The sequence below is a fragment of the Geospiza fortis genome, unplaced genomic scaffold, assembly GCF_000277835.1.
Source record: "Geospiza fortis unplaced genomic scaffold, GeoFor_1.0 scaffold75, whole genome shotgun sequence".
Taxonomy (NCBI): domain Eukaryota; kingdom Metazoa; phylum Chordata; class Aves; order Passeriformes; family Thraupidae; genus Geospiza; species Geospiza fortis.
The window spans coordinates 1229478-1249467 of NW_005054360.1; the positions used below are offsets into that span (position 1 = coordinate 1229478).

Consider the following 19990-nt stretch of genomic DNA (forward strand, 5'->3'; position numbering starts at 1 on the left):
TCCTTGGTGACACAGAAGTGTGTGGACGGTAACACTGAGCCATTTATCACACTTAGTCACATTTTTGTCCTGTCTGGTTTGATCTGTAAGTCTCCCAGAAGAAAATCTGTCTTGCTGGGAGACACTTCTCGTGGCATTTCAAAGGAAAACAAACCATCATTCTTGAGATATTTTCTTATCCTGCCATATTTTGCAAATGAAGTCCTCTAGAAGAAATAACAGTACTCTCACAGACAGGTGCCGTGAGGAAAAGGCAATGCATTTAATGGGTAGACATTTGTTTTTATGATACAGGAAGCCTAGTAATTTTGAAGAAATTTGGATGCCCAGCTCAGTCCAAGCCAGCTGGAAATTTCTCCACAGCCAAGGCTCTGCTGTGTTTTCACAGCTCTCCCATTCCCCTATGTGTGCCTGGCCACAGAGGGCAGGATAAGATTAACTGTCTTACAACAAGTGGGGGAAGGTAATTGAAAGAGTAGCAGCCACAGCCCATGCTAGCTGTTCACTGAGGTGGCTGTAAAGCAAAGGAAATATTTTGGGAAAAGAGTCTGGAAGCCCTTTTAGCTCTGCTAACTTTGAAAGTTTTTTGATAGCATGCCACTATATTTTTAAAAGAATTTAAGAATTTAAAAATTTCTTTCTGAGGACCCCCTTAGGAACTGCTATGTCAAAACAGTGAGCAGTCATCAGCCAAGTTACTTTCTCTGCTGTGTTTCAGACATAACAAAAGAACCTGCCCAGCTCAGAGATCTTATACTTTATAATACAGGAGAAATGCAAGGGTGTAACAGCTTCAGCAGTATTTTGCTTTTGTGCTAGGTGGAAAACCCTGCTGAATTCAGAACTGTATTTTCCCAGCTTTGAGAACTGAGTTGAAAGAATACCATATTCATTTCTCAGTGGTTAAGCTATTGGCATCTTCAAAAACAGGGACATGCCATTTGTTCATTGAAATGGCAGCAAATGGCCAGTAAGGTAGGCTGGTTTGGAGCTGAATATGGCCTAATACTTGAAGGAAGTGTTCTTTCTTTTCCTCCAGTCCCCAATCGTATGTTGAGCCTTCTAAACAAATAATATATGTATATTTGTAGTATTTGTTCCTGCTTTGAAGATCTTGTCCCACATTAGCAGGGAGAAAAGAGAAAACATTTCCTTTTTCCTCCCCAGTTTTGGTCATCTTTGTGCTGTGTCTTTACGGAGGGAAGAGCACTCAGGAAAAATGAGCAGAGCATTCTTGCTATTTTTACATCTATGTTCCAGGCATTGCCAGGAATGTAAAGAGAATGTAACTGTAACTAATGTTAACCACAGTCCTGGTGATTTGGTTTTAGCCAGAACGAGATTTTTCAGGTTGACTGGCACAGCCCTGAATAATATGGGTGTTGCCTCAAAGTTTTCATGACATTTCTTTGACTGTTGCTTCCCTTTGATCTCTCCAAATGGGATGTGGGCTTTTTCTCCAGTTTCTTTTCCTTGGCTACAGTCAGGTATGGGGCTTGCAGAGACAGTGAGCTTTTGGTCATAGTGCCTGTCCCAGCTAACATGCATCCAGTCAGCAGGAGCTGCTCCCTCTGTCCTGTTTCTTATATAATCTAGGTGTTTCATTTCAACTTCAGTGATCATACCTGGGTTATGTCGCTGATGCTGGCTTGGGTGCTGGTATTAGTCTAGCAACAAGATCATGCACATCATGGGCAGGTTGCTTTGATACTTAGCCTGAAGCTGTGGTGGTTTTTGCCGCCTGGGAGCTGCACCTAAACTAGCTCAAATATAAGTATTCTTCTCTGCAGATCCATACTGTAGGATATTCCACTTACAGCTAGAGAAGCAGGATGTGTTGTGAGTGCTCCTTGTATGTAATTTGTTCCCATTATGTCAGCACCCCACTGTATATACCATATCTCAGCACAAAAATGGGATGTGCTTTGCTTATTTGTTAATAATCAAGACACTGAGGAGATAATGGGCAAAAGGGTGGGGTGCCAGAAGCAATGAAACATCACAGTGTTACTAGCAAAAGAGGGAGCGTTTTGCTGAGCTTATTCAGAAGTTTCCTTTCAGGATGATTCAGGACACAACTGCAATAACAGAACAAAGCAGCTACTTCCTCATACCAGGCAGCAGAAAGCCCAGCTGTGACCAACCAGAAGGAGCACAGCTGGCTGGTTGGAGGGGAGAGCAGGGCCACCTTTGGCTCTGTGTGTGTGCAGCAGACCAGGACTGATGTGCCTGGGTCCTAAGGGCAAGACTGCAGCCTGGCACAGAGCCTCCAATGGAGTTGGTTTTTAGGAGTCCTTAGGCTTTGGGGCAACTAAAAACTTGAACTGTGCTTTATTTCCCAGTGGCTATTTGGTCTGTGCTGAACTTTAAACTTCTTCAGTGCACTTGTTCTATTCCACTGCTAAACAAACCTTCCTCCCTCCAAGGAAGTCCCACATTTCAAAATCCAGGAACAACACAAAGAACTCTCAGAATATTAAAAACAGAGCCTCTGAGTATAAGAAATATTTTTGGACATCTGCTCTTGTAAATATGCAGATTCTTCCTATTTTGTACTCAGCCTGTTTGATGCTTTCATAAATTTAAAGATCCCACTCTTCTCTTTGACATCAGGTAAAGTGAGTCTTTTCCTAACAGAGATCTTCATATGCAGAGAAGAGGAAAGGTCAGCCAAGTTTGAAAAAAGACCCTCATTCAAACCTGCATCTCTCAAGTTCAGATTTGTCACTCTGTTCCCAGCAGAGGAGGCAGGAGAGGATCACAGCACAGCTCTCTGTGCCCCCCTGCACAGAGTGCTGGCCACTCCTGAGAGAGCAGTGGTGAGGGAACAAAATTCTCTCTGCTTTCCAGCAAAATTATATTCACACACAGCACACAGCAAGTAGGAATGGTTTAGTTCCTCAGAGCCACCTTTGCATTTACAAATGTGTGGGTTTGTATCTAGATTCCCTGCAAATTTTCTCATTTGCCATCTCCTGTTATATGGGAAATGCTGTGGAAGTAAATGAGACCTTTAATGATTTATTTTATATTCTGAAACCGAAAGCCCACAAAAATAAGGTATTTCACCAGCAAGGAAGGGATCTGCCCATCATGCTAGCAACAGTATCTATAGCACTGAGCAGAAATGGTGACTGTAATGTTCATTTTGTGGATTGTCTCTGTGTGTGCATGCACATGCCTGCTCGTCCAGGAGCTGATTTTGTCACACCATGTTGAAAAATCTTTCAAAGCAGACAAATAGCAAGGTAATCTATATGCAAATTTGCTGGTTTAGTCAGTCTGATGTGCCTGTGACAAAGAGTGGATTTAATTATAGTTTATTGGTGCTGGTTATGCTTGAGTAATCTGGAGGTAATGGTGCATAATGCTGAATTAATCTAGGATGAAAAAAATTGGTTTCCTGGGGATAAACTGAGACAAAGGGAAATCATCCTCTATTTCTACAGCTGGGTGCGTTTCCCTGTGCAGTCAAAACAGTTAAGTTTTCCTGGCATCATTTGACACCATTATTAAAAAAAAAATAGAATTGTCCAAAGAATTTTGGAAATAAATTTTCAAAAAGAACAGCTTGTTTGCAATAGCAGCATCATTTTAGCAAGTGATTTGGTATTTAGCTGCTTCTTTCCTGATTCCCTCCTTCCTCACACCCTGTGTGCTCCATGCAGGCTGAGTCATGTACATAATGCATTCAACACAAAGACAGTTAAAAAGGTAGAAGGTCAGAATTAGAGTATTTGAGATAGAAAACACTAGGAATAACAACTATGTAGAACAAATGGCTAGGGCAGGAAACAAAGATAGAAAGTGGGAGATTTTTTTTTATGTGAAAGATGTGGAAATTGTTTTAGTATGAGTGCTTCAGATAGGTGTTTCAGAGTAAATTCATTGCTAGATTAACAGAGAAAGCAGAAGTAGAAATACTTTTTATTGCAGAACACTTTCAGGTATGTGGGATTACAGTCATGTACATGCACAGTTTTGCTAGATTAATGTATAAACAGCAGGGAGAATAAGGGCAGAGAATGGACAGGGAGAAATTGAATATGGTAGCTTTGGAAAATATGATTTCCTGCATAAAGCAGATTCTGTGGTCACAATGGCTATTATATATATTTTTTAATGACCTGAAAATTTTGCCTCGGGTCATTAGAGAAATATAGGTCAAAATAATAATTTCCTCAATAATAGGTCAATTACTCTTTTATACATAGAGTTCACACATCTTCAGGAGATCAGCTAAGTATGATCATCTTCATGCAAGGGGTGCATAGCATTTGAATTTGACCATGATGAATAGTAGATTGCAAATCTGAACCATTTCAATGTGACTTTTGAAAGGTAATGACTATTAATTCTACTTCCAGCCGTGGGAGCCAGAAGAGTCTTAGCTTTTCAGGGAAGCTAGTTCAACACAGCAAGTTCATTGGTAGTAGTTAAGGTATCCAAAAGCATTGAGCATTTTGTGAAATTCGGCCAAAAGCCAAAGCTTGTGATCCAAAGTTAGTCACTCTTTATGCTTCTGGCTATTGTTTCTGCCTCAGAGACTGAGCAATGATCCATATATTTTGGGGCAAGGAATGCAATGAGATGCCTGAATAACTTCAGTTTACTTTTCATCTTCAGTGTTGGAAGAAGGCAACTCAAAAGAACATTTTATTGGGATAATCTCCAATTTCATGCACACATGGCCTTCAATCATTTGTTTTGGGAGACACCACAGAAACCACATCATTCAGTTCCCATTTTTTCAGGTTTTCAATGTGTTTTATCTTTTTTTCCTTAGGCAAAGAGTTTACTTTATATCTGAAAATGCTATCTCTGGACAAATATTTTTTTAAACCTCTCCAGAAAACAAACTCTTTATATTCAAGTGCTTCAGCTTTTTTTTATCTCCAGACAGTTGATACTTACAGAGGAGACAGTGGGACAGGGGAGAATACAAGGTTCTGTTCCAAGCCTCTTCAGTGCTTTTCTGGGTGAAACATGGCATATCCTTTTGTAGCCTGATGTTTGAGATGCTCAGATCTTAGTACCTGCAGAATCAGGCTCAATTATGTGACTAATTCATCATTATTAAGAGTTTTTACATTGATAGATGAAAGTTCACTATAGTCCATATTATTTCAAAGCACTATTCAATTTTTTAATTTGAGAAAAATTCTGGAGAGCCTTTCTACTTGCATATTTCCACTTTTCTTTTCAACTATGACTTCTAGAGTTGTTACTGTTTAAGCACTTGTCTTTCATAATTAATTTTGGTGCTGCATATTTCAGAGGCAAAGGTGCTAAACCTTTCCAGAGAAGATGTTTTCACTTTGCTGTCAGATGATTTTAATGATCTTTTCAAGATCATTTGCACCCTATAGCAAAATAAGTTCTCTATGTATGAGGTGTGGCATACTGAGGTTAGTGGTGTTCTCCCTTAAAGTGCAGGATCTCTCACTTGGCTGTTATTGATGTTGTTGACCTCTGTGGTCTCACAGACAAGTTATTACAGAGACTCTGAATCTAGTTTAGTAAAACCAGACTTGCATAGTGACTGTGGCTGCTTATGTCTGTGTGCTGGACTAAACACTCTCCTGAGACACAGGAGCTGTGAGAGGAGGAAATTGGTTCACACAGAATCATAGAATCATTTAGGGATCTTCATACCAAGTCAGCATTTCCAGGCACTTCCAGTTGCCTAGGTTCTTCTTCAAATTGCTTATTCTGAGTCTGAATGCACTATGTAGTAGATTTTGTGTGAAGTTTTAAGTGGAAAATTGAGCTTGTAAAGGTCAGCATTGAGAGTCGAGGCATCTGCCATTGTACTGTCAAAGCAATTCCACTATGATACAGTTCCTCCAAGTGAGCAAACAGTGGGGTGGGTGGGCTGTGACAATTCTTGGCTGAAACATTTTACATTCCTACCTAAAGTGGCATGCTTCATGCATCTAAAAACCACAAGAAGCCAAATGTCTCCATCTGAGCCAGTTACTAAAATCTTGTATGGGTAGAAATTCTCAGGGCTAAGCTTGGTGCTTCTGGTGTTTGTTCCTGTGGTCTGGCCTTGCAGACAGCTGCTGTAGGCAGCCTCTGTACTGGCAGCCTGGAACAGTCCTCCTTAGGCCTGATTCAAAGCTCTTGTGAGGTGAGAGGGATGTTTCCAGTTGACCTCAGTGGGCTGTGGATCCAGTAATGAGTTAAGCTTTATTCATAAAGTTACATGTAAAAAGAGCCAGTACTGCTGCTGCTGCTTCTTGGAAAATGAGATACATTACAGTTCTCAGCTGTAACAAAGAGATTATACAGGGTGCCTGCATGGCTCTGAGGTGTCTGACCTTCCTTCTCAGAGCTGGGGGTTCAGGAGCCTGCTCGTTTGGTCCCTAATTGACAGCGCATATTTGTGACTGTGCACTTAATCTCGGTTGCTGATTGGAGTAATTTAATCAAGGAACTGATTGGGGCAATTTGGAATAGGTCCCACTGGTGAATATCAGTAGTTAAGACAGATTGCCTGGTGGAGACAATAGCCAGCAAATGACAGGGTAAAGGGTAGCCAGTGAGTAACTCACATGTTATCTGGCAAGGGACACTGTCACCTTGTTCACTGACTATTCCCCCTCAATTTCTCAGGATTGTGAGACCCCCCACAGTCTGAAAATATTCATAGGCAGGGTGAGGAGTGAGTTGAGGAAATTTGCTGATGATATTATATTATTCAGATCATCAAGGAAAGGGCAGACTGAGCAATTCTGGAAGGCCATTTTGAGGCTGAGGTTCAGTGCTCAGTAGTTGTCAGATATATAAATCAAGCATTAGGAATTATTAGGAAAGACATAGATGATAAAACAGCAAATGTTGCCTTACCATGGCACAAGTTCATGGTTTCTGTTCACCTGTGCAGTTCTGGTCCTTTCATGTCAAAGAAAATATATAATAAACTTGTAAAAGTATCAATCAGGAGCAACAAGGATAAGCAAAGGTAAGGAATTACTTTGACTTGAAGAATGACTGAGGAGACTAGAAGCCTGTGGACTAGAAAGGAGAGACAGCTTGACATGAGTATGATGAGGATCTCTAGGCTCAGGAGTGGCATGGAAAGGTCTGGCTAGGGGTCAGGCATTCAGTGTCTCTTCCAAAACAAGAATGTTACACAGAGCTAGTGGCAGTCAGGTTCAGAGAAGGAGGTAGTGCTTCATAGAGTGTGTGACAGACTTGAGTAAGTTGTTGCTAAAAGGTGTTGTGAATGTCAGAACTGTTTTTATGCTCAATAAAAACTGAAGAAGAGAGCCTATTTGTGGAGAAACCCCATGAGTCTCAGAAAACCACCAAAAATCATTGTAGACAGACAGCTACAGAGAAGGAAGTATCATATATGCTTATCTTGTACTTCCTCTTGCCCCATTTCTGGCCACTCTCGGAGTCCAGGTGCTGGGTTCAGGGACCTTTGGTCTGACACAGTACGGGTGTTCTTGTGGAACTGGTATTTCCACAGGGTGCCCCAGAGGAGAGGGCTGCAGCAGCCTCTCTTGAGCACCCCAGAAGCAGATCCCAGTGACAGGGCTGTGTGTATGTGCAGCACCATTACCTGGCTTGCTCTAGGCCTTGACCTCCTCTGCCTTGTTACGCAGTGGGGACATTCTTCCAGATGTTTGCATGAGCCATTTGTTAAATTATGGTAGTCTTCTATTTTTGCTTGTAATAAAAACACACTCTGGTAGGTGTGGTGTTTAAAAATGGGGGAGAATACGTAGATGCAATGGATTTCTTGCCATGAAAAAGAAGGGGAAGGAAAAGCTCCCTTTTCTGGTTTTTTAAAGGTTCGGGTGCCATCTGCTGGGTTCAGTAGGACCTTACACACTGAAGCAAAAAATGTTAGTTGCTGTTTGAAAGTGCCTGAAGAACTGACTTTACTGAGGGTTGCAGTGTCTTTGTTTGCACCTCCTGATTCTTCTGTCTCCATTGGTGATAACATAACCCAGGTATATGGGATGTACTCTGTCACACAAAAAGTGCCTGCTTACAGTTCCCTTTCAAAGGTACCGTTCAGGCTGAATTCTCTGATTTTCACTGTGTTTGGTCACCTAATAGAGAAATAGTGAAAGGAAACAAGGATTTTTGGGCATTGTGTCCCAGCCATGTCTTGTGCTAGCAGAGCCTACTCTGAGCAGCATTCAGGCTCTCTGAGGCTGTGGGAGACAAGGACAGGCAGATGCTGGGAGCTGGAGCAGGCTCTTTGTCCAGGGGCCTGTTTGATACATGGCAGAGGTGTATAAAAACAAGAAACAGCCCTGTACCCTGAGCTGTGTGAAGGGGTGATGTGTGAGTGTACCAGGTGGGTGAGGGTCCACAAGGTGGCCACAGCCCCTGCTCTGCAGTTAAGGCACGTGGTGACAGTGAGCTGGCACCTCTGGGCTTGCAGTGGGAGCTGTCCCTTGCTCTCAAGATGGGAGTGCCCCAGAGCAAGGTGATGGAATAAGGCAGCCACGGGCACTTCCAGGGGTGGAAGTAAACTCAGCATATTCATTGTCCTGGGGACATGGCCAGCTCTGTGTTTGCAGACTGGGACCTGTGTGAGCAGGTGAGTGCAAACATGCAGGGACTTGTAACATGGTTACAAGTAGTAATAAGGGTAATATCCCTTTGTTTTTTCTCTTCCTTACAGTTATCTCCATGATATGTTCCCTCTCACTCCATAATTTGATGATACGGGGCTTTGGCAGCAATAGTGGCTTGTGCAGTCCTATCCTCTCATCCATCCCTTGCTACTCCTTCTCTCCCCAAGCCACAATGTTCCTTATTCCCTTGCTCTATGTGAGGTCATGCTGTGGGCTGCTGGGCTTAAAAACAAATAAACCAAAGCTACAGCATGATGAAATGGGTTATATTTAACCCAGACCAGTTCCAGTTTGGGGGGTTTTGGGTTTTATTTAAATCAGAATGTGGCCTCCTGAGCAGCTGGGTCAGCACAAGCAAGGGAAGCCTGGTGTCTGCAGTGCTGAGCAGGGAGCAAGGGACACGTGGCTGAGGAGCAAGTCTGCTGTGTTTGGCTCTGCTTTTGGGTCACCCAGCTGTGGGCAGGTTTGGCCTCTGCAGCAGGACGCCCCAGCCACCAGCAGATATTTGTGAGGAGGTGGCACCTGCATGAGCCAGAGGCTGGCAGTGCTCTGTGCTGGGAGGGACCTTACTGAGTTCCCCATGTGCAGCATTGCTGTGCTTTGGGGGCTTAATGACACCTCTAAACCCAGTGTCCTTGCTAGGTGGAGATGTGCTTTGAATTTTTAACTGCACAGGTTGAAAAGAGAGTGAATCCTTGAGCATATTTAGCTACTCCTTATGCATTCACAATATTTCACTAACTGCACTTGAATTTTTCAAGAATATAGATAGAAATGAACACATAAATAAGGGATAATGAAGCGGTTTTCCTTTGGGTTCATTATTTCCTTTGCATATCAGGAGATGGCAGTATGTTATTCCATCCAAGTAACTAAAGACTTACATCCTTTTCTGCTTTAGCAGGGAAACCAAATTCCTTCAGAGTCTTAGAGAGAGTGTTCAGTCCTAGGCAAGTAGAAAGTCTGGCATTTTGATGGTCTTTGAGTTGCAAAGATATGTCAACACATATCCAATCCATACTACCTTGATCAGTAAAGGAAAGAGATCCTAAATTTTGTCCAAAATTAAAAAGAAGCTTTAAAATTGTAGAGGTTTCTGGTACAAACAAATGAAAAAGAATACTTTTGATGGTGCTGGATTTTGAATGATCCTCTATCCAGAACATATAACAGTTTTATATATAATTTTTGCAAAAACAGCAAGAGTAAAGCAGAATAAAAATATATAAGAAGAGAGCTTGAATTGAGCCCAAAGAAAAGCAGTCAGTTAGAAGGAAAAATATGCTTGAGCTGCAAGTTTATACTTAAACAAATTTAACATAGTCTTTGAAAACTAATTATGTTCAATGTTCAGTCTAAGTGCCTCATGTATGGCAAACCACAAAATGAGAAACAGACTTCCTTCTAGTGTTTGTACATTGAATGTTAGACCTTGAACCAGAACAATTGTAGATTTCATTGAACTCTAGATCACTGTTACATTTCTGAAACCCTTGAATTCACATTACAATGCATTTAAATAATTTCAAGCAAAAGCTGCCAGGGGCAACTCATGTATTATTCATAATCACCATATTTTTTACATTTCTTATACTCTGTTTTTGCTGCCTTTTTTTTTTCAAATCACCTTCATTATGTGTTTTCATGGGGTCATTGTGTGGTTCCTTCAGACTTTCATATAGTGATTTAATTTCTGTGTTTGTCTTATTTTATAAATTAATATCTTTCAGCATCCCCAGATTCAAAAGGAGTCACAATATATCAAGTACTTGTGCTGTGATGATAAAGCAACCCTGCATCAGTGGGTAACAGGAATAAGAATTGCCAAGGTGAGATTAAAAGCAAATTTACTTTCATATATTTTCAGTAAAAGCAGGTCTTCCTGAGGTTGCTGACTGTCATCACCTCAACTGGAAATGCTGTGACAGGAATGGACATTCATTCTCGTTTTACCACAGAAACAAAGATCAGAAGTGCATGACGAGGATGGATTTGCTGAATGTCCCTGTGCCTTAGCTATCAGTATGTTTTTCTTATTAACACAGGAGTGAGTGAGTTCAGTAGCTATAAAACTCATGTACTCATAAAACTGACTGCACAGTTATCTGGCTCAATAATAATATGCTGTAGCTAAAGTGTGCAAGCTCTGGCCAGTTCAGTTGTGACATTTTTCAGACAGTCCTACCCAAATTGTCTACCTCACTCTGTTTAAAAAGATCCTAATTGACAGCCCATTTTTCTTTGTACTAAACATTAAGGTGGATGGATTTATACATAGCCTTGGTATTTGCTGTATTTTCCCACATAGACCTACTCCTCTTTTCTGTTAGTTTGGACTTTTTCCTGACAGTTCTGCTGCAGGGTGGCATGTAACAAAAGTGTGATGTGAACATAAAATTATGTTCTGTCTTACACTGGCAGAGCTGTTTGCTCTAGAGCCTGGGATTCAGTGTCTCAAGTCTCCAGTTTGAAAATGTAATACTTGAAATGTAATGAATACTTGAAATGAAAATGTAATGAGAACAGTTGATTTTAAAGCCAGGTTTCAATAAGTTTACAGATACTGAAACAAACATGAAATGTAAGAATGCCATCAGCAGGACTGTGTCTGGTCATGGGATTCTTGGTTTTTTGTGCTTTCCACCTGGCCCTACACACAAAAGGCACACTACTTTTAGAAAAATTAGAAAAACACACCTTCTAACAAAACTAGGTAGGAAGAAACAAGGTCAGAAAAGTTGTCCAAGGGCAAAATGAATGCTTGGCCTATGTCAAGCCAATGTCAAACTCATGTTATTGTTTTGATTCTTTTGCAGTATGGCAAGACGCTCTATGACAATTACAAATGTGCAGTGAAGAAAGCTGGCTTGTCCTCTTGGTGGGCAAATCAAAAAGTGGTGGAGCCAGCTGCCCCTGCAGGATCCTCATCAGCAGGTACTGACACTGCCATGGTAGTTAAGTCACATTTATTGCCCCTTTCTATTATCATCACTGTTGCATAGAGTCTTTGTCCCGAAAACTATCCCATGGATTCAGCAAGATATCTTTTTATAGACAGGCCAGTGTAGCAGCAAAGCTCTCACTTTACAGTTAGAATTTGGAGAATACAAAGACAGTTCACTGAAGATCAGTTTAAATCTGCACAACTTAATAAGGCATTTTTCTGTTGGCATCTGAGTCCTTTATCCTCCATCGACATTTTGCAGACTGATGGTCCATGTCTTGAAACTTTCTGTTTGCCCATTTCTACACTGGCTGTATTGGAGTTTTTCTTCCAATTAGTAAAAGGGGTGAATGGGATATTCTGAGATTGATCATTATGGAAAGATTAGAAAATATGAGAAATCATTATAGAAAGGGTGAGTCACTCTCTGTCCAAGCCTTTCACTCATTTGCATGGTAACAATGTGGGTGTTAGGACACGAGTAAGAAAGGACTGCATTATTTTCTAACCTTACTTTTCCAGTAGCTCCATAATACTGCTGAGACCAGTATAACAGTGCATAATGGTAGCTGTAACTTGCATGACTATTTTTAGTTACATGCTTAAGATATGCTTTATTAGGATGGGCATGCTGGCCAAGTACTTACTGCCATAAGGGAGGTAAAGTTGAAATTCCTGTTGGAAGTTAATACTCTGACTTCTCATGTAGACAGTTCAAATACCTTTCCAGGGCTTCAGTTCAGTTAATCTTTTTTGAGTACATGGGAGATCGAAGGTGGTCTTCCTACTATTCCTTGGAGTCAAATTGTGTTAATAAATACACATCTGGTGTGGAGAGACCCAGTAACAGACTGTTTTGAGATCAGGGAGGTTTCTGATGGGGGAAGGTGTTTTTAAGGGCTTGTTTTACTACTCATTATCCTGCTCTGATTTTGTTAGCAATAAATTCACTCTGTATCTCTAAGTCGTGCCTGTTTTGACCTCGATGGTATTTGGTAAGTGATCTCTCCCACTTCTTATCTGACTCCACAAATTGTTTGTTAAATTTCTCTCCTCTGTCCAACTGCAGAGAAGAGTGAGTGAGCAGCTTTTGTGGGTGCCTGCCATCTGACCAGGGTCAACCCTTGACAGGAGGAAGTTTACTTGAGTGAGAGTGGGTTTGACAGTCGTAGAACATTGGTATTCAGGTGCTGACAGGGGGCTGGCCAGGGGGGCTCCATGCTGGTGCTGCCATCTGTCCTGGATATGGGCAGGGCAGGACTGAGGCCCTATAAAGGCTGTATATACATCTCTGTGACTTCAGCTTCTGACTAGAATCCAGGAACACTGCATGTGTTCAACAGAATATCTGCTAATTTTAACTAATGGATTGCATTAAATGGTTAAGTAGCCTGGAAAGGTTTTAGTCATGTATACTGTCTCAATGGAATTAACTCTGAAGGATCATTAGTGTTGTAATTGAGGCAAATCACTGTGATTCTGGGTATCTTACACTTGTCATAGCTGCCCTATATAAAGCCTGGGGCCTGACTATGCTACTAGAACTGCCTAACTGTGAGCAGCTGTTAGTTTGTGTTTGGGAAAAGGTACAAAGGATGTTCACTTCTGTTTTCAGATGGCTCCATAGCCATTTGTATGAGCTGACTTCAGTATAGGCTAAAATCTGCTATAGAAAATTACAGTCCTGTGTGAACTGGGCTATAGAAAACTACAGAACTCTGTGAACTATACTCTGTCAACTTCAGTGGCAGCCAAGGAAGGCAGGTGAAACTTTGGTTCTCACTTACCATGTAGCCATTATTCCCTGGACACAGTGCTGTAACCAGTATTGGTATGTTCACATGTACCCCAACCTGTGTTGTCTGTGGCTCTGAAGTGTCCCAGATGCACCTCAGTCAAAATATTTTGTTTCCATCTCTGCCTTTGTGCCTGTGTGCCTTTGAACACTAAAAAAAATCAGTGTATGTAGTGGTCCTGCATGATATTGCATCACAATATCATGATGTTTGAAAGATGGAAGATGTCGTTTATGCAGATGCTCCTTATCACTACAAGGATAAATATTTTGATTTTGGGTATCTGTATTTTGCATTATTTTGACTACCTTTTTTTTCATTAAAATACTAATTCACTATAAAATTCTGAAGAAATTAACTTATAAAAATACTATAACATTTAAATTAAAAATAAATCTTGATAATAGAATGCATGAGCTCACATACTGTATTGTCTGGGAGTCCATTTGCTGGCTGGCAAGAGATGATGTATCAAGTGTTGCTTTCAAGTCTTGCATAGTTTATGAAATCCATTAACAGAAGAGGAAACAGATTACCATGTTCCAGCCTTCTGTTAGGTAATTTTTGCCAAGTAGAACACCATACCTGCACTAGATAAAGTGGATCTCTCTCTGCTCTCCTTCATTTAGTTAAATCTCAGTATGACTGAGGGCAGCAACATCTTTGAGCCGTATGAAAATCAAACTCCTGCTCTGCTATGAACAGCAGACAAAGGGAGGTGAGACAGTAACTTGCTCTACTTTAGGGAGCATAACCCCTCTGGGCCACAGAACCCAGGGATTTACATCTCCTTCCACTGAGGAAGGAGAGCCACAAGATTGGTTTCATCTCTTTGTTGACTTCCATGTTAGTCCTTCAACACAAGACTGTAGTTTGAATGATCCAAATGGTACTTTGGATTAAATATGCTGAACAACATGCAAGCACAACTATAAAACCTAAGGATGTTAAACCACCTTCTGTCATCCCTTGAAGCTTAAATAGCCTTAGTAAATTTGGCACACTGCAGAGTTTTTCTTATTTCTCTGCCAGTCATGGGATTTGCAGGTACGGCAGTAAAAATACTTTATTCTACTTCTTATCATATTCCTGGAACCTCTTTGCTGATCAGTAAAGTATGTGTTAAGATTAAAGCCATTGTTGTGCTTAGTCTACCCTGTGGACAGCTAAGGGTTCCCTAACATCTGAGAAATACAGGAGTGGAACTTTCCTGGATCTCAGAGCTGTAAATTATAATAGAGCTAAGGCAGTCATTAAGGTTTGCCAATGCAGGTCTCTGGGCACCAAACTCTGTCTACTACTTTGACACATACAGCTTTCAAAAAGGCTACACTACACTGGAGAGTATTTAGTCCTCATCAAACTACACAGGGGCAGGGGATTTTTTATAATTAAACTTGTAAAGTTGTTCTTTGGTCTCACATTCACTTACTCCATTTGACAGTACTGGGTTATTTATGCATATCCCTTGCACAAGCAGAAATGGTGGGCAGATGTTTTGCAGAGCTTTAACTCAGCCAGCTTCCAGATCTGCACTAATCTGAAAACACAGTGAAGTTCACAGATCTTTGTGATTCCAAATGGGGCAGATATTTCAGAGCTGGGAACATGTTTTATCTTGTTTACTAAAGAAAGTGGATCAGCCCCTCGGTAGGATTTCAGACCTTCCACTCCAATGCTGACTGATATGAAACTATGGTGCTTTCCGTTTTTAGCCTAAATTAAACAAACAAAAAAAAGGCAATAAAAACTGGGAATATAGTAATAAAACAGCACACTGCAAACTTCAAAATGCTGTTATGAAACACAGGTATTTTAATGTAAGGTGCTTATGGATTTTAATGTAAGGTACTTTATTTTCCTTAAGTAAAAAACTGAATAAGAAAAGTCACAAAATGAGCTTGAAGTAGAAAACAGATTTTACTGAGTTATGTATACAGACTCTGTAACAAGTGTTTCCTTGTGGAAGTTGTAAAGAAATTGTTATAGTTGGGTATTCCCTGATCTGGTTAATATCACAAAAACATAACACTCTCTTCCCTCTGGCTCCTCTCCTTCTCACAGGTACTGTTCAGTCAAATGGACAGATTCCCCAAAGTGATCATTGCAGTTCCAGTTCCAGTGCAGAATTTCCAGACATTCAGAAGAAAGTGGATACATCTGAGGCACAAGTGAGCAGTTACTACAGCTAAATGTCACCTGTGAACGAGTTTCCCAAGTTTGTTTTCCTTCACCTACTGTCTTCCCCCTCAAAGTGCCAATGAGAAGGATTTGGCTCCTGGGAAAGGTGGCTGCTCCACGTACTGCAAACAGTGTGTGTGCTGTGCAGAACCAGGAGCCTCTGATGGGAGGTGAAGGCACAGCCATCCACTGCTTCTGTTCTTCAGAACAAGCAGCCATGAGTTCATGTAGCAGGAACAGGAATGTGCCTGCTGGGATAGTCTCAAAGTGTGCTGCCAGAACCTTAGTGCCATGTTCTGTCTTTGCCAAAAAAAAAAAAGGTCTTGCCTTAGAAACACAAGACATTCAGTAGTGTTTTCAGTAGGGAACACTACACAGCTGAACATGAGTGTTTAAGAAAGGAGAAACTGTGAAGAACTAAGGGAAAATCTTACATGTTTTCCTTAGGCTCTAAATGCATTTCTTGTTAAGCTCCAAATTTCATGTATTTGCACCAAATCTAGCTATAAAAAGTGTACAGTAAGAACCTCAAGAACATCATACAGAAAAAAAAGTGCATTTATTTGCAGTTCATCATTCAATCTCTTCATCATGAAGTGCACAGGACAAATGAAATTAAATTCCTAGGATTTTCCTGTCACCAGCATCACATGTTCTACACTTCTTGTTTCTGTCTTTGAGTTCCTCCTGTTTCTCTGTTCTGAACCTTACTTCCTCTGGACCAGATCACATTCTGAGAACTCAGCCTCTGGTTCCCTCCTCCTGTGTCTCATTTACTTCCATGTTTTTAGGGAAGGAGTGAGGAAGAGGAGGCATACATGTTATAATTAGCTCATGCTAAAATTAATGCTGCTGCAGGGGTGCAGAGCACTTTTCTCTAGAAGCAGCAAACAGGAGGAACTAGAGATCTGTGTGCAGCCATTGCGCTTCGATCCCATTGCAATTATGGGCATGGTGGGATAGCTCCCGTGACTGCAGTGTTGTCATGAAGGGCCACAGGCTGTTTAGGAGAGACAGACCAGGAACGTGCAGTGGTGGAGTTGCACTCGATGTGAAGCAACACTTGGAGTGTGCCAAGCTCTGCCCTGGTGAGGATAAAAGGGCAGGCTAGGAACGGTGACACATTGTGGGTGCTCACCACAGGCCGCCCGATCAGAAGGAGGGAGGGGATGAGGCCTTCTGCAGGCAGCTGGAAGCAGCCCCACAGTCACAGGCCCTGGTTCTTGGGGGGCTTTAACTGCCCTGACATCTTCTGGAGAAGCAAAACAGCAAAGCACAAGCAGTGCAGGAGGTTCCTAGAAAGCATTGATGACAACTTCCTGGCCCAGGTAGTGAAGAATCCCACAAGGAATGCTGGGTTGCCTGACCTCAGACTAACAAACAGGGAAGGCCTTGCTGGACATGCAGCACTTGGGGCAGCCTTGGCTGCAGGGACCACGAGACTGTGGAGTTCAGTATTGAAGGAAGAGGTAGCAGGACAGAGAGACAGATTTCAAACTCCAGGACTCCAGGAGAGCTAACTTTAGCATCTTTAGGGATCTTCTTGGAAGAGTCCCATGGGAGAAGGCCCTGAAGGGCAGGGGGCTCCAGGAGAGGTGGTCAATATTCAAAGATCATTTCTTCCAGGCTCAAGGACAATGAATCCCAAAGATACTTCCTTGATGTTAGTCTTACTAGCTGCAATTACTTGAAATTTTAAAAGCACTCATCTTCTGTGGACAGCATTCAAAGAAGCACTGTGAATACTGTCAACAGGGAGGGTTCCACTGTCAAAACCTCTATGGCCAGCTTCAGAAAGAAAACAAAATACTCTTCATGTTTCAGGCAAAATGTACTCCACCTAATTTCCCTGTCTACTACACTCATGTATTTTCACATCTTTTTATGTTCTTAGGCAGTGGCATTAGTTTACATGTTTACTTACTGTGTCTGTCCTTTTGTTTTCCTGCTTATTAAAGGCTGAAACAAATAATGCCAGTGCACCTGGCCTGACACAACCATTGCTGAGGCCACAGAAAGTCCAGAGTAAGAGGACCTCACTGCAGCCTCCTCCTCCACCTGAAAGGCGTTCATCTGCTATTTCTGCTTCACCAGTTCTACCCTCCAAAGTGATACGAGACAGTGGCATTTTCCTAACAGATCCAGAGAGCTTTCCAGCACCACCACCTACACTGAAGATTGATTTTCCTCCTCCACCACCATCATCTGATTTCTGTGAACCACCTCCTGATTTTGTGCCTCCACCACCACCAGTGTCCAGCAGCAGTAATGGAGATGTGCCATTACCCCCTCCACCTCCATCTGTCTCCAGTAAGCCACCACCACTTCCAGTGAAGAAACCTGTACCACTTCCTCCCAAAAGGCTGGAAAACACAGGACAAGGTGGAGAGCCACAGTCAGCAGGGCCACCTCTGATTACAGGGGGAGGCAAGCAAGCAGATTTCATGTCTGACTTAATGAAAGCTCTTGAGAAGAAAAGGGGTAACAGCTCCTGAACTCTGGGAGTGGGTAGACTTTAAGACATAGCTGATTTTGTGAGGCACCACAGAAGGTCATGCCTGGATCCGCATTCTCCAGGAGGAATTCTCCTGCAGAGTTCCTTTTGGTCTCAAGAAGATGGGCTACCCTTTGTCCCCCCTTTGTCCCTGTAACCTTTGTCCTTTCCCCCTGCACCTCACCATCCCCTGCTGTTAACTCCCATTCCAGCACCAGGCCAAGGTAAGAATTAGCTGGAGAGTCTTGCTTCTCTCCACAAGAACAGCCAGGGATGGTGGAGCAGCACTCTGGAGCCAGACATTTCAGAAACTGAAATTCATCTACTCTGGCTGCCTTTTTAGTAGAATTGGAGTTAAAGGAAAAATACAATGTCCTCATGCGAATTTTGAGAAGTGGGAAGGAAGATCCCTTTTCACAGAAATGCCCTTAAAAGTTCTTTATCAGAAGAGTTCCAGCTGTGGGGGTTTTCTTCCAATACAAAGATGCTTTTAAAATTTTTTGAAATAGTCTGTCTTAAAAATTAAAACCTCAGCTAGATTATTGTGAGATGCAAGTTAGGGCCAGGGCCATTTCCTGACAGTGTCACCCCAAATGTTATACACTCCTGTTTCTATATGCAACTGAGTCATACCTGTCAGCATTCACAGCTGCTGCTTTGAAATGTCATTTATCTGGTTACCTTTGACAAAGAAAAAAGTTTTATTTTGAAATCATGTATGCTTCTATGGTAAGCAGGAATTTTTTTTCTCTTGGTTAACATTGTCTTCAAACTGTACCTAGAAAGACTTTGTAATTATCTTGTACCTGATAGGAATGTCTCCTCCCACATTTTTTTCATTTGTTCTCCCCATTTAATTCTCCCTTGTTCATTTAGGAAGCATTCATTGTTAGCTCTTAAATAAAAATAGCTTCTATTTTATATCTGTACAAAGTGTCACAGTTAATGAGCAGCCATTTTACTGGCAATTGGAACTTCAAATATTTTAAAGAATTTTTGCCTATACCTTCTAAACTTTTTATTTATTCTGGTCTTTGCCTCTTCTTATGCACACCTGACCTTCTAAGATACCATCAGCAGTATGTCTCTGTATTTTGAATTATAAAAAAGCATAAAAAGCAAAGTGTGTGGTCTAAATAAATAAATGGATGAAAGCAGCTGACAGAGCAGGGGGTGAGCCTGCTGTGTTTGTCAGAATGGATTCCTAGATCCAGAAGTGGTGGTGGAGGCAAGAGAATGACAAGCTGGTGGCAGTGCCACTGTCTGTGTTTTGGGTCACCTCTTGTCTTATTTGTGGCTTAAGGCTGGTTTGTCAGTACTTACATACCTGCATTACAAGCTTAGCAGAAATAAGAAAGCTGTAACCATGTCTTCATAAAGAACCTTTCCCTTTGAAATTACTACTTTAAATAATTTTTCTTTTCTTTTGTTTTATTTTATTTAAAGCTGAAAACAGTGTTTGAAACCACATGCATTTCTTCCTGAAATGATTTTGCTATAAACACCATGTTAAGCTGACAAAGAGAGAGTCCATCCAGCTCTTACTGGTTTTTGAGCTCCCTTGCTTTCAGCTGAACTGAGCAAAAAGCTCCCACCAAGAGAACTATGCCCACCATTAACAGAAGTGTCACCTGAAATCTTGAATTCACACACTGGGACATTCAAAAGGTATCTAAGCACCTTCAAACTGCCAAACTGAGAAATGCCCTCAAGACCAGTGCAAGGCTCATACAAGCCTCAATTCAAAGTGGAGGGGAAAAATACCAATGGCCTAAAAGTAAGAGGGTTAAAACCAGGAGTTTAAAAAAAATTAAAAATGAGGAAAGGATTACTGTTTCCAAATCCCTTTCCATATATAACTGAAGGAAGCATTATGCAGAATCATTGAAGAGCTAGGTGTCATTTTCTGACTAGGTATTAGGAGTGCACATATTTGACATACTTAGGTGACAACAGCTGTCTGCAAGTCAAC

The 19990-nt window shown here is 41.5% G+C and overlaps 1 protein-coding gene across 1 annotated transcript in view; it reads left to right on the top strand.

The window, feature by feature from the left end:
* Positions 1-19172, top strand: part of APBB1IP (amyloid beta precursor protein binding family B member 1 interacting protein) — a 49130-nt gene extending 29958 nt beyond the window's left edge. The window contains exons 10-13 of the mRNA XM_005423867.2: positions 10334-10432; positions 11420-11537; positions 15408-15514; positions 17483-19172. Coding sequence (XP_005423924.1) covers positions 10334-10432; positions 11420-11537; positions 15408-15514; positions 17483-18019 — 861 coding nt within the window. The 3' untranslated portion in view covers positions 18020-19172. The remainder of the gene's footprint in view (positions 1-10333; positions 10433-11419; positions 11538-15407; positions 15515-17482) is intronic.
* Positions 19173-19990: the final 818 nt, after the last annotated feature.